Source organism: Gallinula chloropus (assembly GCF_964237585.1).
Source record: "Gallinula chloropus genome assembly, chromosome: 3".
NCBI lineage: Eukaryota > Metazoa > Chordata > Aves > Gruiformes > Rallidae > Gallinula > Gallinula chloropus.
Window position 1 is genome coordinate 119965161 of NC_140087.1, and position 22958 is coordinate 119988118.

The following is a 22958-nucleotide window of genomic DNA, read 5'->3' on the forward strand; positions in this document are numbered from 1 at the left end:
TGTGGCCAGTAGGTCTGGGGAGGTGATTGTGCCCCTGAACTGGGCACTGGGGAGGCTGCACCTCGAGTGCTGGGTCCAGTTCTGGGCTCCTCACCATCAGAAGGACATGGAGGTCCTGGAGTGAGTCCAGAGAAGGGCAACCAGGCTGGGGAAGGGGCTGGAGGGCAAATCCTCTGAGAAGCAGCTGAGGGAGCTGGGGGTGTTGAGCCTGGAGAAGAGGAGGCTGAGGGGAGACCTTCTCCCCACCTCCCCTGCCCTGCCAGGAGGGTGCAGAGAGGTGGGCGATGGTCTCTGCAGCCAAGAAGGGACAGGAGATGGGCCAAGGGGCAATGGGCTCAAGCTGCCCCAGGGCAGGGTCAGCTCAGCTGGGAGGGCAAAGTTCTTCCCTGGCAGAGTTGTGGGGCTGTGGCACAGGCTGCCCAGGGAGGGGGCTGAGTCCCCACCCCTGGGGGTGTTTAACAGATGGGTAGATGAGGTACTTAGGGATATGGTTTTGCACAGGATGGGAATGGTTGGACTTGATGATCTTCAAAGGTCTTTTCCAACCTTGTGATTCTGTGAAGAAAGAAAAAGAACCAGAAAAAGCATTTTTCTCTGCACTTACGCATCTTTCCACCTGCTTGGGGTTTTTTTCCCTGTTGAAATTTAGATGCTGCAAGCAGCAACTTTAGCAGCCAGCTCTGGAATCCTGAATCTATCAGCTGTGATATTTTGCCATAAATTGGGGGGGGGGGGGGGGGGGGAGAAAAAAGAGGAGAAAGGACAGAATCCAAACTCCCACAGAAAGAGGCAGAAGCAAGAGCCCATGGGAGAGTAAAAAGGATGGAGAAGGAGCTTTTGGAAGGAGCCAGCTTAGCAAATGGGGAAAAAAATCCACCAGGAAAGGGAGATTGTAACCTACAGAGGACAGCACAAGACAGGGTAGAAAAACGGGATGCAATGAATGAACAAGTATGAACGGGGAGAAAGGGAACCAGAGATGGGGAAGGACTTTGAATTTGGCTTCCCCAGCCTGCCAGTGGGTCCTTAGGGGAAACATCTGCCTGGGGTGCAGCTCAGCCCCAAGCACATCCCCGAAGCGGAGCTGGGAGCTGCTCCCTCAGCTTGGCAGAGGGTTTGTGTGCTCCAGCAAGGAGCTGGGCCCGTGGAGAGGAGAGGAGCTCGGTGGTTTGCCGGACCCAGGATGGACAGGGTGGGTGAAGCAGGTGTCCCCTGAAGCGGGAGAGGAAGGGACAAGCGCAGAGGAGGACTCTTGTGTTTAGGAGAGGGACAGGAGGACACTGCAGTGGGGAGTTTGGGAGGACGCTGTGGCCATGTGAAGTCAGGGTGCTGGGGCACTGCTGCCGTGCCACGGGGGAACCTATGGACTGAGGGTGGGACAGCAGCCCTCTGTCCCCAGCGCCGCCGTCGGAAGGGAGAAGGAACCCAGAGGAAAGCTTGGACCTGGCCGGTCCAGGGAGCTGCTGGAGGGGTGGGAAGGAGAGAGGCAGCCCGGCCGGTGGTGGGCTGAGGGCGACCCGGGTGGCAGCGGCGCTCCTGGGGTGACAGGGCGGTGGCACCGCGGGACGGGGAACTTGAGGGCCACGGCACCGGCCTGGGGAGCGGGTCTGGGTGCGGGGTGGGCTCAAGCACAGGGGTCCCCAGCTGAGAGTGGGCTGGGGGTGCTGTGCTCAGCGCGGAGGGGTTGTGTGTGGGGGGGATAGAAGCGCGATGGGCTCCGCGGTGCTTAATGCAGCGGGGACGGGGCGCGGGCAGCGGGGGGACGGCGCGATGGGGAGGGGGCAGCCGGCGGTGCTGGGTGCCGCGGCAGCGGGGCGGAGAGTCGTGCGGGGCTGCCGGGGCGGGGAGCGGCCGGGGAGGCGGAGGGAGGGGAGGGGAGGAGGGACGGGAGGGGCGGGAGCTGCTGGGTTGCGGCGGCCCGGGGCCGCCTCGGCCGGCGCCGTCCGGCCGCCGCGCTGCCCCGCTCGGTCGCTAGGCGGCCCGGCCCGTCCTGCGCGGGCGCGGAAGCGCCGCCCCCGGAAGCGGCGGGCGGGCAGGCGGGCGGGCGGCGGGTGGGGGGGGTGCCGGCAGCGGGGACGGGGGGGGGGGGCAGAGCGAGCGAGCGCGCCCGGCGAAGGGGCCGGAGACGCGGCGGCGGCGGCAGCAAGATGGCGGCCAAGTCGGATGGCGGCGGCGGCGGCGGCGGCGTGGGCTTCGCCCAGCTGCACAACCTGGACGAGGCGGCGGCGGCGGCGGCGGCGGCGGGTGTCTGCGGCGCCGGTGGCGGCGGCGTCGGGGCAGCGGCGGCCGAGGGCGCGGAGGAGCCGGGCGGCAGCAGCTCCTTGCACATCTGCCACTGCTGCAACACGTCGTCGTGCTACTGGGGCTGCCGGAGCGCCTGCCTGCGGAGCCTCTTCGGGCGGGCGGCCGCCGCCGCCGCCGCCGAGCCGCTGGCCCCGCGCCCCGCCGCCGAGGGGCCGCCGCGGGCGCCGGAGGGCGGCGAAGCGGGAGAGCGGCCGTGGCTGGACTGCCTGTGGATCGTGCTGGCGCTGCTGGTGCTGCTGGGGGACGTGGGCACGGACCTGTGGCTGGCGCTGCACCACTACGGCCGGCGGGACTACGTCTGGTGCGGCCTGACGCTGGCCTTCGTGCTGCTGCCCTCGGTGCTGGTGCAGATCCTCAGCTTCCGCTGGTTCGTGCAGGACTACACGGGCGGCGGGCTGGGGGCCGTGCAGGGCCTCAGCAGCCGCGGGCCGCCCATGATGGGGGCCGCCGGCCGCCGGGGGGGACCCGCCGGCGGGGTAGGAGGAGCCGGCGGCACCGCCACCCCCGGGGCGCAGCGCCTCTGCAGGATCTCCGTCTGGGTCTGGCAGTCCGTCATCCACCTGCTGCAGATGGGGCAGGTCTGGAGGTAAGGGGGCGGACGGGTTCCCCCCTCACACACACACACATACACCCCCCGGGGGCCGCGGTTTTGGGGCGGGGGTGGCCGGCCGCCGGCTCGTTGTTGCCCGACATGGTGGTGGGTCGGTGCCCGCTGGCTGGCGCGGGGCCGGCGGGCAGCGCTGCCCCGTGCTGTGAGGCGGGTCGGTGCCCGTTGGTGGGGAGGGGTGGTTGGGGGGGGGGGTGTCGTTGTCGGCCCGTGGCCCGAGGTGGAGGTTGGGTCGGTGTCACCTCGTGGCTGGAGGAGGAGGAGGGGGGGGGTGTCACGGTCACCTCACGGTGCCGAGTGGACGTGGGTCGGTGTTGTCCCCCCTGGCCGAGGCGGTGCAGATGGGGGTCGCTGTCACCTCGTGGTCTGGGGGTGGCTCGGCGTCCCCTGGCTGAGGTGGGACGGGTGGGCGTCGCTCTCACCTTGTGGTTTGAGGTGGGGCGGATGGGGTGGGGGGGGGAGTAGGGGGGGGGTCGCTTTGTCACCTCATGGTCCGAGGTGGCTCACGAGGAGGTGTCACCTCGTGGTTTGAGGTGGGTCACTGTCCCCTGGCTGAGGTGGGACGGGTGGGCGTCGCTCTCACCTTGTGGTTTGAGGTGGATTTTGGGGGAGGGGGATGTCGCTGTCCCCTGGCTGCAGTGGGGCCAGTGGGGCTTCTAAGGTGGACGTGGGTCAATGTCACCAGTTGGTTTGAGATGGGTTCGTCGTCCCCTAGTGGATGGGCATTGGTGTCACCTCACGCTCTGAGGTGGACGCGGGTCAGTGTCACCTCGTGGCTTAAGACAGAGGTAGATCACCGTCCCCTGGCTGAGGTGGGGGCGGGTGGGGGTTGCTGTCACCTCCTGGTCTGAGATGGACACGGCTCAGTGTCACCTCGTGGTCTCGAGTGGTCTTGGTCAGTACAGTGCCCCCCAGATGGGGAAGGAAGGGAGATTTGGGGTGACTCCTGCTTTGGGTGAGGAGAGACCCAAAGGGAGGAGAGATTCCCACGAGAGGAGCCTGTGGGGCAGAGGTGGGTGACATGGGGGTCGTTGTCACCTCAAGGTCCGAGGTGGATGTGGGGCAGTGCTCCCCTGGGTGGAGGAGGTGTGAAGGCCCCCCTTGTGCTGAGGCATTCCCCCCAAAATGTGTCTGTGGGGCTGAGGTGGGAGGAGTGGGGCTTGTTGGTCCCAGCAGGATGCAGGTTGGTGCCCCCCAAGTTGAGATTTGGATTGAGCCCTGCTTCACTGAGAGGAGCCCTGGACAGAGGAGAGATGTCCCCCAAATGATTGTGTGGGGCTGGAGAGGGGGTTGGGGGGGGATGCTGTCACCTCATGACATGGAGAGGACCTGGGTTGCTGCCTCCCACAAACACGGGGGGGGGTGTGTGGAAGGGGTTGTAACTCCATGGGGCTGTAGATGGTACCTTGAGGGATGGGGTGGGCTCTTGTCACCCCACAGATGGGGTTCAGGATGTGGAGGGTGGATGGAGCTGCTCTTCCTGACAGGAGGTGGTGTGGGGGGGATGATACCCCACAGTGACAGGCCCAGGGCTGGGGGTGACCCCTGTGCCAGCAGCGCTGCAGAGTGAGGTTCTCTGGCTCCGTGGGGGTCTGGCCCCACCGCTCCCCTTCTGGAGCAAAGGGGGTTGCAAGGGAAGGATCCCATAGAAAATGGGGTGGGGGGTGCTCCAGAGAGAGGAGCAGACAGCAGACCCTCAGCTTCTGAGTGCTGGGACCTGCTGTTTCCAGAGGGCTGGTGGTGTCCTGGTGTGGGTCGAACCCCTTGTGGATCACTATGGGGTGAGGGTCTCATCCAGCCCCAAGAGCCCCTCCTCAGCTGGCAGAGGGGGAGCCCCCCCCTCTGGTTCACTGAGCCCCCTGCATTTAAGGACCCAGCTGTGGGAGTGGAAAAACGCAACGTGATGCCTGGGCTGGGGCTTTGGAGAAAGAAGAAACCTTTTCCTCAGGGGAGTGGGGACGGTGTTGGGGTTGTTGGTGTGAGACTGAAGGTCAGGGATAGGGGGGTCTGTTCCCCTCCAGCACAAGATGTGGAGGAGACACTGAGCAGAGGAAGGGTCCATGAAGTCACCCTGGGCTCAGTGGGAATTAAAAAAAGCAACCTCTAGAGTGAGCTGGAAATTGCATTATCCTTCCCAAAAAGAGATGCAGGAGGAGGGAGGGAGGGAGGGATTCTCCGGGATGAAAGCCTGTGGATGCAAACACTGCCACAGAGATGTCAGTCTTACCATTAGGGGTGTTGTAAGGACAACTGGAAAGACCCAGCCGTGGTCCAGCGTCCGCTGAGGCGGGATGCAGGTTAATACGATGTAAAGGGTGTGAGATGTAGGTGATGGAGGGTGGAGAGAAGCCTCCAGGTCGTGTGGTGGGGTGGTGGGTGCTCTCCTTCACCCCACAGATGGGTTAGGCTGTAGGGAGGAGGCTGCAGATAAAGGTCTGGGTGATGAATTGGTTGGGTTTTGTAGCTTTTAAAATAGTCTTTAGGGTGAAGATGCTGAAAGGGGGGTGTGGAGAAGATGGCATATCATGGTGAAGGTGTGGGAAGCCTTGGATGGGCTCACAGGAAGGGTTAATATCCCCACACTGGTACTTCCCAGATGAATTAATGGGGATTTTAGGAATTTTTTGGCTGGGGCATGGATGAAAAGGGAAGGTAGATAGTGGTGATTGATGGGGAGGTCCTTTCCTCTCCCCCCCCACCCCTGCCTGGGTAGCTGAAGGGGTTAACTCTGCTGCCTCATGAAACTGGTGAAGAAGTGGCTGGAGTTAAGATGGAGACAGCATGGTTGAGCCAGGGGGAGGGGTGCGTGGGTGGAGGCAGAGGAGGGCCTTGACACCTCTTCTGAGGACACCGCGCTCTCCACAGGAGACGAATATACACATCAAAGATTGATTTATTTTTTAACTCTTTCTTATTTTCTGATTATTTTCAAAAAGGGAGCCCGGGGAGGGGAGGTGGGGGGTGTGGAGGGGAGGAGATGTGCCTGGGAAGGGTGCGTGGAATGTATACCTAGGCGAGCAGCCCAGGAAACCGCGCCGCGCAACAGCACGCAAGGGGCTCCTTCTGCGCCTTCAATGTCATTTCTGTGATGTTCAGAGCACGTTTTGTTCCCAACTTCTGCCCGAGGGCTTATCCTGGGGGGGTTTGGAGGGGGATGTGGGGTGTTTTTGCAGCTGGGGAGGTGATGGGAGGGGGGATGTCTGCGCGTGATGGCACGTGAAAGGGTGATGAATTGGTACACGACCCTTTCTCCTGCTTCCCCTGGTGCTCCCCAGCGCTGATGCCATCAGCACAAGCAGCTCTCCATGCAGATGCTCCTCTGGCAAGTTGCATTATTATTTCCCCCCCCTTCTTTAAGCCAGGCAAAAGGAACAATAGTGTGTGTATTAAGTGGGGTGAAAGGGGGTGTTTGTGTGAACACCCGCTGCCGTGGCATGCTTGAGTGAGCAAGGTGGGGAGGGGGGGGGACACACTAAAACGATGCAGGCAGAGGCAGAGGGGATGCTTGTGGAGGGCTGATTTATTATTATTCTTAATTTCTCTCAGTAAAATGAAGCAGCAGGGCTCGAGTTGCCTGGATTTTGTTAATGCAGAGAGGAAGAAAAAAAAAAAAGCCACAGCTGAGGTTGTGCAGGGCTGGGACTGCTGGAAAAGCAGCTCTGCAGCCCGGAGGGCGTTGGGTGAAACAGGGGAGCTTTCCCTCCTGTTGATCCCTAATCCCACTCACACAGCTCCTGCTTTTTAAGGCAGCGTGGAGCTGACTCCCAGTGTCTGACCAGGGTGAGGATTAACTTATCCTGGGATCCACGGGCTGGATATCTTCCTGCATCCCTGCTCTAGCTATTGCCAGCGCCGTTAGAATGAATCTTGGATGTGGGGCTCATACTGGAGACTGCTGTGTGTGCCTGTGCCGGGAAGAACTTCCTACGTGGGGACAGAGAGGGAAGACCTGGGATTGATGTAAGTTGAGGAATGCCCTGAGCCCGGCTTCCTGCGTGATCACGGGTACGCGCCGCGGCCGCGCGTGTAGCGTACGCGGGGGCTGTACGGTGTGGAGAGGCTGTTGCTCAGCAGCTGGGAGTGAAGCTGTAGAGAACAGAGGGGGCAGGTTGGAGTTGGTACAGAAACCCTCGTCCTCAATAGGTTGGGTAATCCGGGCTTTGATTTGGGGGGGGGGATAATGCAGTTCCTGCAGGGACTCCTTGTCCTAAATGGTGGGGAAGAGTTGCTGATAAGGTGATGCATTGATAACATTTTAGGGCAGAAATACAAAACACACGCCGGGCTTGTGTCTTAGGGAGGTTGTCCTTTCGTTTTATCACTCGTGGGGGAAGTGGCTTCTTGGTTTTGGGAGGTCTGGGTGGGGGCTTGTGGGGGGCTTTTCCCTCCACCATCCTGTTCAACGAGTGAATGGTGACCAGGAGGAGGTGGAGTGGGGTGGAGGGGTGGTGGCTCAAGTGCTGAGCGGGGGCTTAATGACATCCCTGGTTTTTGCTTAGCTGAGAACCGAAGGCAGACAGTGTCAGCACAGCCTGCAGTGGCTGCTGCTGGAAAGAAAGAGCACGTATGCATTGCCAAAACCTATGTGTGTACGTAGATTTGTGTCTATATGTGTATGTACACATAGGGTTTTAATTGTTGTTTGAAGTAGTATGATCTCAAATAGCATCTCCTTTCATTTTATCACTCGTGGGAGAAGTGGCTTCTTGGCTTTGAGAGGTCTGGGTGGGGGCTTGTGGGGGGCTTTGCCCTCCATCATCCTGTTCAACGAGTGAATGGTGACCAGGGAGGAGGTGGCTGAAGGCTGGGGGGTGGCTCGAGCGCTGAGCAGGGGCTTAATGACATCCCCAGCATTTCACAGTTGGGTTTTGCCCAGCTGAGAACCAAAGGCAGACAGTGTCAGCACAGCCTGCAGTGGCTGCTGCTGGAAAGAGAGAGCACATAGACATTGTCAAAACCTATGTGTGTATGTAGATATATCTATATGTATATCTATATATTTTTAATTCTTGTTTGAAACAGTGTGATCTCAAATGGCATCTCTGCTGCTAAAATTCAGCTTCTGGGGTTGGTTTGGGGTTTGGTGATTGTTTTTGGTTTTTTTTTGTAACCTTTATAATAAATCTACACATTTTTCATCCCAAATCTCCACGATTTATCTTAAAGGACTAGAACAATCCAGCCAGAGCTCCCAAAAGGTGAAGGCTGATGCCGGTTGGGCACGTCAACGCTCGCTACCGAGCCGCCGCACCGCGAGCTGCACGAGGGACCTTTCATTGAGGAGGGATGTTGCAGTGCTGTGGTTTTGCTGGAAATAGGCTGAAGATGGGTCGGCTGTTGGAGCTTGCCCAGGGCTTTTGCTTTCGCTGAAGCCATTCAGCTGTGTGAATTCAGGAGGAGTTTTGGTATCTTGGATAGTTTGTGGGGTTGTGTCAGTGACAGGAGTGTCACTCCTCTGTCTGATGTACCTTTCCTTTAACCTCTCTTCTAAAATAGGTTAGTGGGTCATGATTGCTGTCCTGGAGTACAAGGTTGAGAGTATGGGAGTAGGATCCTTCCTGTTGCTGAGTGCTATTAGAGAAAACATTATTGGATTCCATTGGATTAACAGTATGTGGAGTTTGAGCTGAAACGAATGCTGATCAGCTGGAAATCACTCTCTCTGTGTCTCTTAAGCTGTCAGTAGCAGTAAGTTTTGTGACTTGAATGCAATGTTTGTGGGTTTTGGTTTTAAAACTGGTGGGAATACATATTTAGAAGAAAAACATTCTGTTAAAAAAACCCCCACCAACCCAACAACTAACCAGCCAACCAGACAGAACAACCCTTGTCGTGGTTTGGACATTAAAAACACCTTGTGTGTTTGTATGATTAAAAACTGGGAGAAGACTTGACCTCTTGTTTATTAGTGGAAAGACCAAACCTATGAGTTGTTCATTTTTCAGTGTCACAGAATCACAGGGGGTTGGAAGGGACCGTGAGAGCTCATCAGGTCCAACCCCCTGCCAAAGCAGGGTCCCTAGGACAGGTCACACAGGTCAGCATCCAGATGGGGCTGGAATCTCTCCAGAGAAGGAGGTGGAGGGATGAATCAATGGGTTTAAATGGAATATCTGGTGTTTAATGACTGTGTGATGAGTGGGGTTAGGCTCTACTAAAATACTTTGCTCTGGGACAAGGTGTGAGTTAGATACATGCTACTTGGCATAGTTTAGAAACCCAGGCAGCTTAAGGTATCTACCCAAATCCCTTGAAGTAGGAGACATCTGCTTGTCAAATGACAGATGAACGGGAAGCTGCTGACCTAATACCACCCTGTTGTCTTGGTTTGGGACGTTGGGCTCTGTGGAGCCTGTCTGTGAATTTACTGCCTTCCCTGGCACACTGGAATATTTCTTTTTTCAGCTTTTTTTTTCTGGTTAGCTTGTCTGGCAGCTGAGTTTTTCCCTTTAGCCAAGTTTTAACAGCTTGCTTTTATAGTGTGGAGTTTTGTCAGCTTTTGACAAGTTGGCAGAGGGAAGACATTCTGGGATAGATGATAAATATGTTCTCCCTACAAAATCAGGTCTGGGGTATAACTTCCCCCACCCCCAAAACAAGTTGGTTCTCCCTTTTGAAAACCCAAAAACCTTACCCACTCTGCCCTCATTTCCAAGAGTTCTCTACAGGATGGATGTCTGTAAGTAGGTGCTGGGATGCAGGTGTAGAGGTCTAGAGGCATCGAATCTGATGTACAGGGCAGGTGGGTTGTATTTGTGTGCAAACAGTCATCACCATGAGAGTGATGAAGAAAGGCTTTATTGCTTGAGTAGGGTCTCCATTGGATGGTCTGGTGGTGGTGAAGCTCTGTGCCTTGGTGAGTGCTACCCACTAGAGGGGGTCAAACCACAGATGTTGAAGCAGAATTGCTGTGCCAGCCTTGGGAGGGCAGAGTTTTCTCCAAACCTTCTCTTGGGAGAAAGAAGGTGCTGCCCTGACCTGGTGGGAACTCACCTTCCCATGTGATTCAGTGTTTCTGCAGTGACAGCGTGGCTTGGGTAGGGAATTGAGCAGGATTTGGAGGAGAAACTGGAGTTTGGTTTCCTCTTGGATGTGGGGATGCTCTTGAGGAAAAGCCATGTGGGTGTGAGATGCCCAGGGAGTGAGGTGGTCGTGAGGTGACAGCAGCTCATCACCTCACCACTGTGGGATTTGGGGAGGAGGGAGGTGAAGCAGAACTGCTCTTGGTGACCTGACTCTGTTCTTCCTGGACACAGAATAAAGTTTCCATGGCTTTGAAGGCAAGGACACTGGTGCTAAGTATTTTTGAGACACCATCTCCAGGAAGATAGCTGGATCACAGGCTGCTTTCCATCATGCTGCTACCTGCATGGTATTTCACCAGCACATCCCTTTTGAGCTGCTCAGGATTCACACTGAACTCTAGGAAGGACCATTCTTTCCAGGTGCCCCACAGCTTCATCTCTAATGCCAGGGGCAACCTGAAAGTGGTCTTCATGGTGGAGGGGAAGCAGGGTACCAAGGGAAGGGGGAGAGATGCCTCACCTTTCTTTGTGCATTATAATGATAACCTCTCCATTTTCCACCTTTCCAGACCCTTCCATTTTGCTTTCAGCTGCATTGAGCCAGCTTTATTCCTTGCAGTGGTTCTCCTCTCAGTACAAATGTAGGTTATTCAGGGAGCATTTCCTTTAATGAAAAGGATGGAGGTAGAACTGATGGTGATAAAGCATCTCTTTGGAGGAGAGCTGCTTGCGCTGTCTTGAGACTGCAAGGAGCTGAAATTGGACGTCAAACATGTAATTTTCCTTGGGGAATGAAGGTGAGACTGTGGAGAAGCCTGGATCCCACACAGAACTTCTCCCTGTACTTTCATTTTACTTTATTTCCCTTGAACCCTGAGTTGATTTTTAGCACCACACTGTCATGAAAATCAAGCCAGTGTTTTAACAGAAACTGCAAGCCAGTGTTTTAACACCTGAAAGCTTTAAGGCAGGAGGAACTGTGAATGAGAGTAATGCTGTGCTAGGGATAAAAGTCAATTGTGGTTTAAAGGTATAAGCAGAGGACACGTGCCAGGTATTGTGACTTCATTGACCCACCTTCTGATGCTCAGGGTACTGAGGTGCTTTTCTAAAGAGCATCCCAAGAAAATGGGGAAAAGTCTTTCTCAGGGAGAAGGGTCTTCAGAAAAGCCTCAGACCTGGTGGCAGTCTGGTAATGGGAGCAACAGCTCATGTTTCTGACCCTCTGGAGCAGAACAGTGTGACCTTTGCAGGCAGATCATGGGCCACATCCAATGTCCCATGCCCGCAGTGTCAGGGATGCTCTGAAAATCTCTTGGGATGTGGGACTGATCTGCCTTCCAGTCCCTGAAGGGAGCAGAGAAACAGGAGGGGAATCAACTTTTTAAAAGGGTAGAGAATGGCAGGACAAGGGGGATGGATTAAAGCTAAAGGAAGGAAGGTTTAAATTGGATATTAGGGGCAAGTTTTTTGCAGAGAGAGTGGTGAGGGGCTGGAACAGGCTGCCCAGAGAGGGGGTGGGTGCCCCATCCCTGTGGGTGTTCAAGGTCAGGTTGGCTGGGGCCCTGGGCAGCCTTGTGTAGCTCCAGGCCTGGAGGTTGGTGTCCCTGCCTGTGGCAGGGGGGTTGGAGCTCTGTGATCCTTGGGGTCCCTTCCAACCCAGACCATTCTGTGGTTCTGTGATTTGGCCGTGTCCTGGGGTGGCTGGTGGCAGCTTGCAGCAGTTCCCCATAACTGAATAATTAATATATATATTTTTAAATTTTTTTTTTGCAATTCCCCTCAGTCTGGAGATCTGTCTTGCCCACCACCCTGCAGTCCAGGCTCAGCCTACATTTGGTTATGTATATGCTGCAGCAGAGGGGTTCACATTGCTCAGCAGGAGTCTCAGGAGCTGCTGTCTGTCCGCCCTTGGGCAAATCTGACCCATGGACTGAGGACTCCATTTAAAGTATGCACATGCTTGGATGGCTAAGCTATATATCCATGTCTGCTTTCCTTATTTCAGTGTAAATGGGTGTGTTATTCCTTCCATCAGTATCCCCAAGCCCTGGCTGAACCTGCAGCCTGACTAGAGCAAAATCACATCTTGGCCAGGAGACAAAAAACCAGCGAAAGTCAATCTTAAATGTGTCCCCAAAACTATAATGGGACCTGAAGACTGTGCTGCTCCTCACGTCTCCTTTCTTCTGAAGTCTGTGAGGGCTCAGGTTCACCTATGAAATATTCACAGTCTGTCCTTAAGTGACTTCAGCTGCACAGAAGATCCTCTGCAGAGTTGGCAGCTTCACCAAAACCTCCTGTATTAAAGCCCAGAGCCTTTATCACAAGGACCTCTTCTTCCTCCTTCCCCGCTCTGACCTGTGAGGTGGCACGTTAGGATGATTTGGTTTATTGGATTGTTGAGGATTTTTCTATCCCAAATAAATACCTGTGTATTTCATCCCCTTTCCCACAGGGTGGGTTGAGGGAATAGGCATATGGCCTTGCTTGTCCCAAAACCCCATGGGAAACAGGGCTCAAACTGGAGTGCATCCTAACTGCTGCCTTATGGGGACTGAGAAAAACAAGCCTCTTATGAAGAGGCTTAAATTAACACTCTGGAGGTCTGCACTTAGGCTGGAAAAACTCAGTAGGCTGTTGTGTTATCCTCACCCTTTCCACCTTTGCAGGTCATCTCGATGCAGAAAGAAATTACTGTAAACCCCAACCCTCCCAGTTTGGCAGAACTCTTATTAAAACCTCTTCAGGAGCCACAGTGCAAAAGGCTCTGGCACCTGGAGCTGCCTTCATCACCTTTCTAATTAAACCTGGAGAAAAAGCAAAGCAAATCCAAGTGACAGAGATGTAGCTGGCTCCCAGAGCCTCTTTGAGCTCTTGAGTCCTCTGCTGTGGGGTTTTCTGTAGGGTGGCAGTGGGGCAGGGCTGATGGACCACGCTTCTTCATGCACCGTGGGCACCGGACTTCATCAGGAAGATGATGAAGGGCCTGGAGCATCTCCCCTGTGAGGAAAGGCTGAGTGAGCTGGGGCTGTTCAGCCTTGAGAAAAGAAGCCTGAGAGGGGATCTGATCAATGGGTATCAATAGCTGAAGGATGGGACACAGGGGGACATGGGCAGCCTCTTCTCAGTGTCTGTGGGGACAGGACAAGGGGCGATGGGCTCAAGTTGGAGCACAGGTTGTTCCCTATCAATCTGGGGAAGAACTTCTTCCTGGTGAGGGTGAGGGAGCCCTGGGACAGGCTGCCCAGGGGGTGTGGAGTCTCCTTCTCTGGAGAGATTCCAGCCCCGTCTGGACACCGACCTGTGCACCCTGTCCTAGGGACCCTGCTTTGGCAGGGGGTTGGACTCGATGATCTCTGGAGGTCCCTTCCAACCGCTATGATTCTGTGTCTTTCTCTGGAAAATAAAGAAGTGCTGGGCAGCTGGGGTGGCTCTGGCTTGTCTGCTAGAGCAGAGGGACAACAAGCACCACTGTGAGTTCACAGACAATTCCAGCAACTGGGAAAATCACCATTTCCCTGGTTTCTGTTGTGAAAGAACAACAGGTTTAACTCTTCACACCCAGTTCCCCCACGCAGACAGTCCTGGATGATGGGACTGGCAGTAACACGTTGCCTGACGTACCAAACACAGAAGACAGCAGTAAAGCACCAGGAGTGGTTTTGAGTTTGGGATTGGAATTCATCCCAGTTATGTCTAAGCGAGGGAAAAAAGAGCAACGGAGGCCGATGTTGTTGAAGTAAAAATTGTAAAGAGTGGTATAAGCAGAAGGCATTTAAATAATGTAAACAGTCTGGCATGGGAGGAAGGATGGGAGGCATTCCAGAAACAAAGGGAAAATAGTTTTAAAACATGGCTAAAAATACACCAACTCTTGAATTCCAGAGATTATCTCAATTAGTGCTTTTTCAATATATCTTTACAACAGAACTGCAGGAGTTCACAAAAGATAATAGAGGCTATGAGATAGGGAGAAGTGATATTAATTTGTTTAATTAAAAGGATGAAGGGCTCCCTAAAATAAGATTCACTTATCTTCTGTTGCAGGGAGGAATGAGGTTATATTCAGAAAACTGTGGCTTGTAGCACTGCGGTGAAGGGAAAGTGTGGTGAGTGCTGGGTCCAGTTCTGGGCTCCTCAGCATCAGAAGGACATTGAGATCCTTGAGTGAGTCCAGAGAAGGGCAACCAGGCTGGGGAAGGGGCTGGAGGGCAAATCCTCTGAGGAGCAGCTGAGGGAGCTGGGGGTGTTGAGCCTGGAGAAGAGGAGGCTGAGGGGAGCCCTTCTCCCCACCTCCCCTGCCCTGCCAGGAGGGTGCAGAGAGGTGGGCGATGGTCTCTTCAGCCAGGGGACAGGAGATGGGACAAGGGGCAATGGGCTCAAGCTGTGCCAGGGCAGGGTCAGCTCAGCTGGGAGGGCAAAGTTCTTCCCTGGCAGAGTTGCGGGGCTGTGGCACAGGCTGCCCAGGGAGGGGGCTGAGTCCCCACCCCTGGGGGTGTTTAACAGAGGGGAGATGAGGTACTCAGGGATCTGGTTTAGCACAGGATGGGATTGGTTGGACTTGAGACTGGTGGGGCTGCGATGCTGACAGGAGGGATGGGGAATTGAACTTGAATCACTGGTGGTATGATTGGGTGCCTGTGGAGGGTTTTGAAGTAGCTGTTCTCAGTGACACGAAACACCAGCTTTTCATAGAATCGTGGAATGGTTTGGGCTGGACGGGACCTTAAAGATCACTGAGTCCCAAGCCCCCTGCCATGTGCAGGGACACCTCTCAGCAGACCTGTGATTCTGTGAGCTCCAGGGCTGGGAGGAAGAGCCCCCTTCCTTCTTCATCCTCCTCCAGCTGCTTGCTCAGTGACTTTTCAATACTAAATCCCTTCCTGTGAGATTAATATGTTATTAGAGCAAAGTGGTGTGATTTTATGTTTCAAGAGGATTTAGTTTGATGTTTGGGGAGCAGAAATCGGTCATTTCCTTCCAATAACAATAATAATAATAATAAGTGATCTGGACATCAGAGCTTCTGGGGCAGGCAAACATAGTTCTAACTGGGCACCTGTATATGTGGAGCTGTGCATGGATGTGCTTGATATGTCCCTTTGGCTCTGGAGGTGTGCTAGCACGTGTCACAGAATCACAAGGTTGGAAAAGACCTTTAAGATCATCAAGTCCAACCATTCCCATCCTAAGCTAAACCATATCCCTGAGTACTTCATCTACCCTTTTTTTAAACACACCCAGGGATGGTGTCTCCACCACCTCCCTGGGCAGAATGTCTGTCCAGGCTCAGATCTGCGGATACACCCTCTGGCACGGGGCAGAATCAGGGATTTATATCCAGCCACATATTAAGAAATAGGGGGAGGCAATAGGGGCTGGGGAGGAGTGAAGACCCTTATGCAAACCTAAATTAAATTACACCCCCCCTCAATCTCCCCCCCCCCCGGGTGCATATTAAAATGTTAAGTAGCACTAAGCTCCGTATCCCAGCTCAGCAGTATTTCGAGGCACTTTATTGCTTTAATGGAGGGATAAAATAGAACCTGCAATTATAGTAATTTTTTCTAATTGAATATTTTGCTTTATTCTTTCACTTTCAAAGCATGACTGTAAGTACTAGCCTTCATAAAGCTCTGGAAATATTTATACTTTCCCTTTCTGGCAATGGGTGTAAATACGGTTTCTCTTGGGCGGGACCGTTTCAGTCCCTCGTGGCTGGGGAGCTGAACGGCTCTGGAAAGCTCTGGGCAATAAATATATCTCTCCTGGTTTTAACCGTGTTGCACTTGGGACTGGGAAATGCTGGTTTTGTTGTTCGTGCAGGGCTAGTGCTCCACAACTGCAACCGGTCTTCTCTCCCCAGCTCATGTTCTTCTGCGTGGGCTGATGAGATCCAAGAGAGCACAAGAGAGATGTGGGGCTGTTGGAGAGGGGTCAGAGGAGCCACAAAGGTGATCAGAGGGCTGGAGCAGCTTCCCTATGGAGAGAGGCTGAGGGAGCTGGGCTGGGTCAGCCTGGAGAAGAGAAGGCTGGGGGGGGACCTCACTGCAGCCTTCCCGTCCCTGAAGGGAGCAGAGGAACAGGAGGGGAATCAGCTTGTTCGAAGGGCAGAGACTGGCAGGACAAGGGATGGAGTGAAGCTGAAGGAGGGAAGGTTTAAATTAGATATTAGGGAGAAGTTTTTTCCAGAGAGAGTGGTGAGGGGCTGGAAGGGGCTGCCCAGAGAGGGGGTGGGTGCCCCGTCCCTGGGGGTGTTCAAGGCCAGGTTGGCTGGGGCCCTGGGCAACCTTGTGTAGCTCCAGGCCTGGAGGTTGGTGTCCCTGCCTGTGGCAGGGGGTTGGAATCTGTGATCCTTGGGGTTCCTTCCAACCCAGATTGTTCTATGATTCTATGATCCTTGGCTCCTGGCACCTAGGCTGAGGTTGGGGAGGAGGATAAGGAAAAAAAACCCTTCTGGATCTTGCTTGAGCAAGATGTAAATGGCAGGTAAAAGAAAAAGCTGAAGGGCAAGGTCCTTGCCTGGAACAGTTTGAGACTGGTGGGGCTGCGATGCTGACAGGAGGGATGGGGAATTGAACTTGAATCACTGGTGGTATAATTGGGTGCCTGTGGAGGGTTTTGAAGTAGCTGTTTTCAGTGACACAAAACACCAGCTTTTCATAGAATCGTGGAATGGTTTGGGCTGGAAGGGACCTTAAAGATCATTGAGTCCCAAGCCCCCTGCCATGGGCAGGGACACCTCTCACCAGACCAGGCTGTTCAAGGCCCCATCCAACCCGGCCTTGAACACCCCTGGTGAGGGGGCAACCACCACCTCCCTGGGCACCCTGTGCCAGGGCCTCACCACCCTCATAGTGGAGAATTTCTTCCTAATATCCAATCTAAATCTATCCCCTTCCAATTTAAAACCATTCCCCCTCATCCTATCACTCCATGCCCTTCTAAAAAGTCCTTCCCCAGATTTCCTGTAGACCCCTTGAGAGACTGGAAGGCTGCTGCAGGGTATCCCTGTAGCCTCTTTCTTCTCCAGGCTGAACAACCTCAACTCTCTCAGCCTGTCTTCAAAGCGGAGGTGCTTCAGCCCTCTAATCATCTTCATGGCCTCCTCTGGATATGTCCCAACAGTTCCATGTCCTTCTTATGTTGGGGACTCCAGAGCTGGACACAGCACTCCAGGTGGGGTCTCACAAGAGCAGAGGAGATGGGCAGAATCCCCTCCCTAGACCCTCTGGCCACGCTCCTTTTGACACAGCCCAGGATATGATTGACCTGGGCTGTTGAGGGCGCGTTGTTGGCTCGTGTTGAGCTTCTCATCCACCGTCACCCCCAAGTCCTTCTCTGCAGCGCTGCTCTCTAGCACATCATTTTCAAACCTAAGTTCCCACCTTCAGCTCCAGCCTCAAGCAGGCAGAAGAACGCAGATAAATTAACATAATAATTGCACTGAGCTTCTCTGCTCTGAACCTCTGGTTTAAAGAGGGAGATGTGCTGATACTTCCTCCTCCCCTACACCTGCCATGGGATGCTATCAGTTTTACGCTGTTGCAGTAGCTGTCTTCTCCTCTAAAGAGGACTTTTGATCCAACAAACTGCTTATCTCCTGTAGTTGTCCTTTCATCTAGCGTGGGTGGTGTGTGACGGCTGATTGAAGGCACGGTATTGTGGTTGGTTGGTGAATATTAATTAGGAATGGCAATAATTTGGAACGGTGTGTGCTGACGACTCTGGAAGCACATCAGTTTCTCCCTCACCACACTTAGACTTGTCCATCCAGGGGAGATGCAAACTCACGTTGGGGTGTGAAGCCACCACACACGGGCTGTCGCGCTGACACGTTGACTTGGAGGTTGATTCAATGAGATGTGATAATGTTGAATAGACAGGTGTAGGTGAAGCTTAAGAGACAATTAATAGAACTTTAATTTCTGTTTTTAAGCATGGATTTGGTTTGGATTTTAGTAGAATATGGCTGTAACTGTGTGAGCTGTTTCATGAAAGCGGCTACAAAACTGAGCCCTAACAGTGCAACAGCCTTGAAGCTAAAGACAGTGAAGACAGGGGAGTCATAAGTAATGAGACCAATGACTAGTTAAGAGACAGAGTATCTTGTTTTCAGTGAAAAGGGGTTCCTGACTAGTTTGTGCAGGGATGTGTTTTTGAGCTCAGGAATGTGTCTTGGTAACTATGGAGAAGAAACATAAAGAGCATGTGCTGAGGGAGAGGAAGACGTCCAGCCTTCATCCCTCAAGCCCACCAGCAGACCCCCTGAGTGTCACTGAGCATGCTCTATCTGGGAGGAGTTAATTTAAGTGACTTCCTGGGAATAATTTGCCCAACCCTGCCTTTTCTTAGAAATTATAATGAATATGCAGAGTTAATCTGTATAGATATGAGAGATTTGGCTTGAAAGGGCGCACACACACAGAGGAGCGATCGATCCCCTGTGTGCCCAGCGCTGCAAGAAAGGATACCTGCTTCATCCTCACCAAGGCCAGGGAGGGTTGATTCCAGCTTTCTGAGGCATCAAGATGCAGTGAGAGGATGCTGTAACGCTTTGTTTCCCAGCGTTTGTTACCACTGGGCTGGGGAAGAAACAGTTTCTTTGGGGAAAGCTGCAGAGACTCCTTGCCAAGTCATGTGCATCAGACCCAGAGCTGGAGGTTGAGGCTCTCCCATCGGTGTGTGGCGTGTCAGAAGGCAGCACAGCAGACTTTTCCTGCCCTTGTTTTTTGGTGAAGGACGTGCTTTTCTCCTGAATGCTGAATCTTACCTTAGTCCTTGTCAGTCCAGTTCTGTTGTCACACGTTGACGTAAATGTATTGTACCACCGATGCTGGGAAAGGTTCCAACCCCAATCCTGGTGCAGCCTGCTTTTGGATGGTAAGGGAGCACCTCTGTGATTCCATCTCATCGTTTTCCTCTGCTTCAGGTTCCTCCTTTGAGTAAAAGACCCACAAAATCCCACCACGTGTGCTCATTAAGTGCGGAGTCCTCCTTGTCTCACCTGCTGGGAACTCATCCTCGATGGCCAAGTCTCCACTCATGAGCTAGATAATAGGATTTGTCCTTCAGCCCTGAGACAGGCTGGCATAGTGGTGGTGTTTCTGTCATGCAAGGCTGTTTTGGCTTTCAGGAGAGGGTGACTGCCTCCAGGATGCCAGCTGGGAATGGTTCCTGGGCCATGCTGAACAGTACTGAGGAGCTGTTGGGGCGAGGGCTGGTAGGTCCCAGCTAAATTTCTACCAGGGACAATCCTATAGCAGTTGAGCTGCAGAGGCTGCAGTGTCCTGAGGTACAAGAAGGAGCCCAGAATGATGCTTTTGGAAGGGAAACATCACCATTAGTTTGGGGTAATTTTGATTTATTTTAAAAAATGAGAATATTGATGTTTTCCTCCCAGGTGATGAAGGTCTATCCAACCTGTTAGTGTCTCACAGAATCCCCTTGTAGCTTTCAGACATGGCCACATGGTTACCTGTTGGGGTTTAAATTTATTTTATGGCCCCTGTGTTTGCTCCAGTACTGGAGATGTATATTCAGTGGGTCCCTTCAAGGTGAGAGTGATGAAGAAAGGAGAATTGCCTGGACATGTCCATCTAGCCAAGACCCAAGTGTTCATGTCCTTGTGAACCCATCCAGCTCAGATGCTGATGGGGGAGGATGTGGCTGGTGGCTCCCACAGCTTTCTTCAGCATGCTTTGCTCTGCAGTGAGGACCTGGTGGGTTTAAGCTGGGACCATCCTGGGAGTGCAGGACAGGCAGCGAGCCAGAAACATTCACTTCTGGGGTCCCCCATCATCACCCAGACCCAGCTGAACTTCATCTGTGTGTCAGAGGTTTCTTTTTAAGCAAGCTGAGTAATTAGCTGATTTACTTCAAGACTCCTCAGAGCCCTTAAAAAGAGTGGTTTAAAAAAATGGGTTGATTATTCAGCAATGTGCCCTTGGGGCAAGAAAGCCAACTGCATCCCTGGGAGGGGGGATCAAGAAAAGTGTGGCCAGCAGGTCAAGGGAGGTTCTCCTGCACCTCTGCTCTGCACTGGTGAGGACTCATCTGGAATATTGTGTGTGGAGTGCTGGGCTCCCCAGGTCAAGGAGGACAGGGGGGTACTGGAGGGTACAACAAAGGGCTACAGAGATGCTGAGGGGACTGGGACATCTCTGTAATGAAGAGAGGCTGAGCGACTTGGGACTTTTTAGCCTGGAGAAGAGAAGACTGAGGGGGGATCTTCACAATGCTGATAAATACTTGAGGGTTGGGGGTCAGGAGGATGGGGTCAGTCTTTGTTCAGTGGTGCCCAGGGACAGGACAAGAGGTGATGGGCACAAACTGGAATATAGGAAGTTCCACCTAAATAACAAGGAGGAACTTCTTTCCTGTGAGGGTGGCAGAGCCCTTGGGACAGGCTACCCAGAGAGGTTGTGGAGTCTCCATCTCTGGAGACATTCAAATCCCATGATCCTGGATGCTGTCCTGTGCATCCTGCTTGAGGTGATCCTTCTCTGTCCAGGGTGAGGGTTTGGACTGGATGATCTACAGAGATCCCTTCCAACCCCCATCATCCTGTGATTCTGTGATTACTCCACTTTCTTCAGAGCAGGCTGTTAGGAAGAGCTGTCTCCTGAGGGCATGTTCCTCTCACAGCCCACAAGCACTCCAGGGGTGCCACGATGTGTCACACACACTCAGCATCACACATCACTCTGCCACTTGCATGATGGCTGTCAGATGGCCATCAGCTTGATCCACGGGTTCCGTTTGGCGCTTGCTCCGTTCCCAACGTGGCTGGGGTAGGTCTTTGAACTGGGCTGGGCTTATTTTGCTCTCTCCTTTTCAGCTTCTGTGTGCTTTTAAGATCTGGGGTACCAAAACATCAAAGCAAACCATAGGGTTGTGGATACAGAAAAATCAGGACGCTCAGTAGGACTTTGGGGAGTAATAAATTTGTTCTATATTTAATCTCATATTTATTGCAGTGTCAGTACGAGACCACTTCATTTTACTACTTCAACTGTATCTAAGAATAACTGAAGGCTTGAAATATCGAGAAAGTGGCTAATACCTGGTGGTAGCTGATGGGATCCAGCTTTAATAGTTATTGATTGGTTTCAAAAAGCTCCCGGCGATATCACATCTCAGCTGCTGCACGGCGGGAGTTCAAATTCGGTCAGTTATGGATGATAACGCCGAGTGTAGAGTCCTGCATGTGGGATATAACAACCCCATGCAGTGATACAGGCCTGGGGGAGACTGGCTGGAGAGCTGTCAGGCAGAGAAGGACCTGGGGGTGTTGGGTGACTGCGACTGACCATGAGCCAGCAGTGTGCTTGGCGGGCCAGGAAGGCCAATGGCATCCTGGCTTGTGTCAGAGCCAGCGTGGCCACAGGGCCAGGGCAGGGATTGTGCCCCTGTACTGGGCATTGGTGAGGCTGCACCTCCAGTGCTGGGTCCAGTTCTGGGCTCCTCACTACAAGGAGGACATTGAGATCCTTGAGTCAGTCCAGAGAAGGGCAACCAGGCTGGGGAAGGGGCTGGAGGGCAAATCCTCTGAGGAGCAGCTGAGGGAGCTGGGGGTGTTGAGCCTGGAGAGGAGGAGGCTGAGGGGAGCCCTTCTCCCCACCTCCCCTGCCCTGTCAGGAGGGTGCAGAGAGGTGGGAGATGGTCTCTTCAGCCAGGGGGCAGGAGATGGGACAAGGGGCAATGGGCTCAAGCTGCCCCAGGGCAGGGTCAGCTCAGCTGGGAGGGCAAAGTTCTTCCCTGGCAGAGTTGTGGGGCTGTGGCACAGGCTGCCCAGGGAGGGGGCTGAGTCCCCAGCCCTGGGGGTGTTTAACAGATGGGTAGATGAGGTACTTAGGGATATAGTTTAGCACAGGACAGGATTGGTCAGACTCTATGAGGTGTTTCCCAACCTTGTGATTCTGTGTAATTGTAGATTTTCAACTCAATCATCCTTCAGCAGTCGAGTACAGCCGGGGCTTTGGGTGTCATTTATAATCTTGCAAAAAAACCCCCAAAACTGTTTGTTGATCAGCTGCACTTCCATCCTGTGAAAACCTCAGTATCACTGAGTTCAGGTGTTCTCAAGCATTTCCTCAGCTGCTCCAAAAATTGGTGTGGCTTCCCTGGTTGGGATGCAAACCCCAGTTTGAAATCTGCTTGTCGATGAGCGCGAGAGTCGGGTGAAGGCTGCGGGGACGGTCCCACTGCTCGCTCCTTCCTGCCAAGTGTCTTTGCTCTTTGTTCTCCTGCTCTGGCATTTAATAATTCCACTTCTAAAAACTTTTCCCTTTTTGTTCTTGTTTCCCCTGCTATGGCTTGTTGCACAATTAGAGCTTCGTTAAAGGCTCTTATTTTGCCCTTGCTGTGATCAAGCTCTGCCTGGAATGAATCCCTGACTTTGCTGTTTGATCACACGGATCTCACTGTCGTTCCCTGCTGCTCCCTTAACTGGGAACTGGCTCTTTGCAGTTCCTGGGAAGTCACCAGTTTTTTAACAGCAACAACAAATTATTTCTGACCCTTACATTTTTCTTGTTGGTATTTAACTGTGTCCTCTGAGCAGAAAATAAAGCCACTACAATCATTGGGAGCAACTGCAGCAGGGAGTTGGAATTTGGTGTTTGATTTCTGATGGCTTTGCTGACTTCTTTGCCTGGGACTGGATTATTTTCTCCTTTCTTTCAGGGGATTAAGAGATTTGTAAACCAGAACTCCTAACAAAGGTGTCCAAGAAACTGGGAAGGTCACATCTCTTTTGTTTTGCTTTCAGTGAATTGCTTTCATGGTCTGGGTTTTAGGGGAAATGAAAAGGAAAGGAGAAATGATGCTTCTGTTTTGGAGGAGGAGCTGCTGAAGTATTTCACAGAATCACAGAGTCACAGAATCACAGTAGTTGGAAGGGACCTGCAGATCTCATTGAGTCCAACCCCCTGCCAAAGCAGGGTCCCTAGGACAGGTCTCACAGGTCGGCGTCCAGATGGGTCTTGAATATCTCCAGAGATGGAGACTCACTCAGG

The 22958-nt window shown here is 53.4% G+C and overlaps 1 protein-coding gene across 1 annotated transcript in view; it reads left to right on the top strand.

Moving 5' to 3' along the window:
- Positions 1–2147: 2147 nt before the first annotated feature.
- XKR6 (XK related 6) overlaps positions 2148–22958 on the top strand; it is a gene marked incomplete at its 5' end in the record, with an annotated part of 213922 nt that continues 193111 nt past the window's right edge. The window contains one exon of the mRNA XM_084261892.1: positions 2148–2890. Coding sequence (XP_084118018.1) covers positions 2148–2890 — 743 coding nt within the window. The remainder of the gene's footprint in view (positions 2891–22958) is intronic.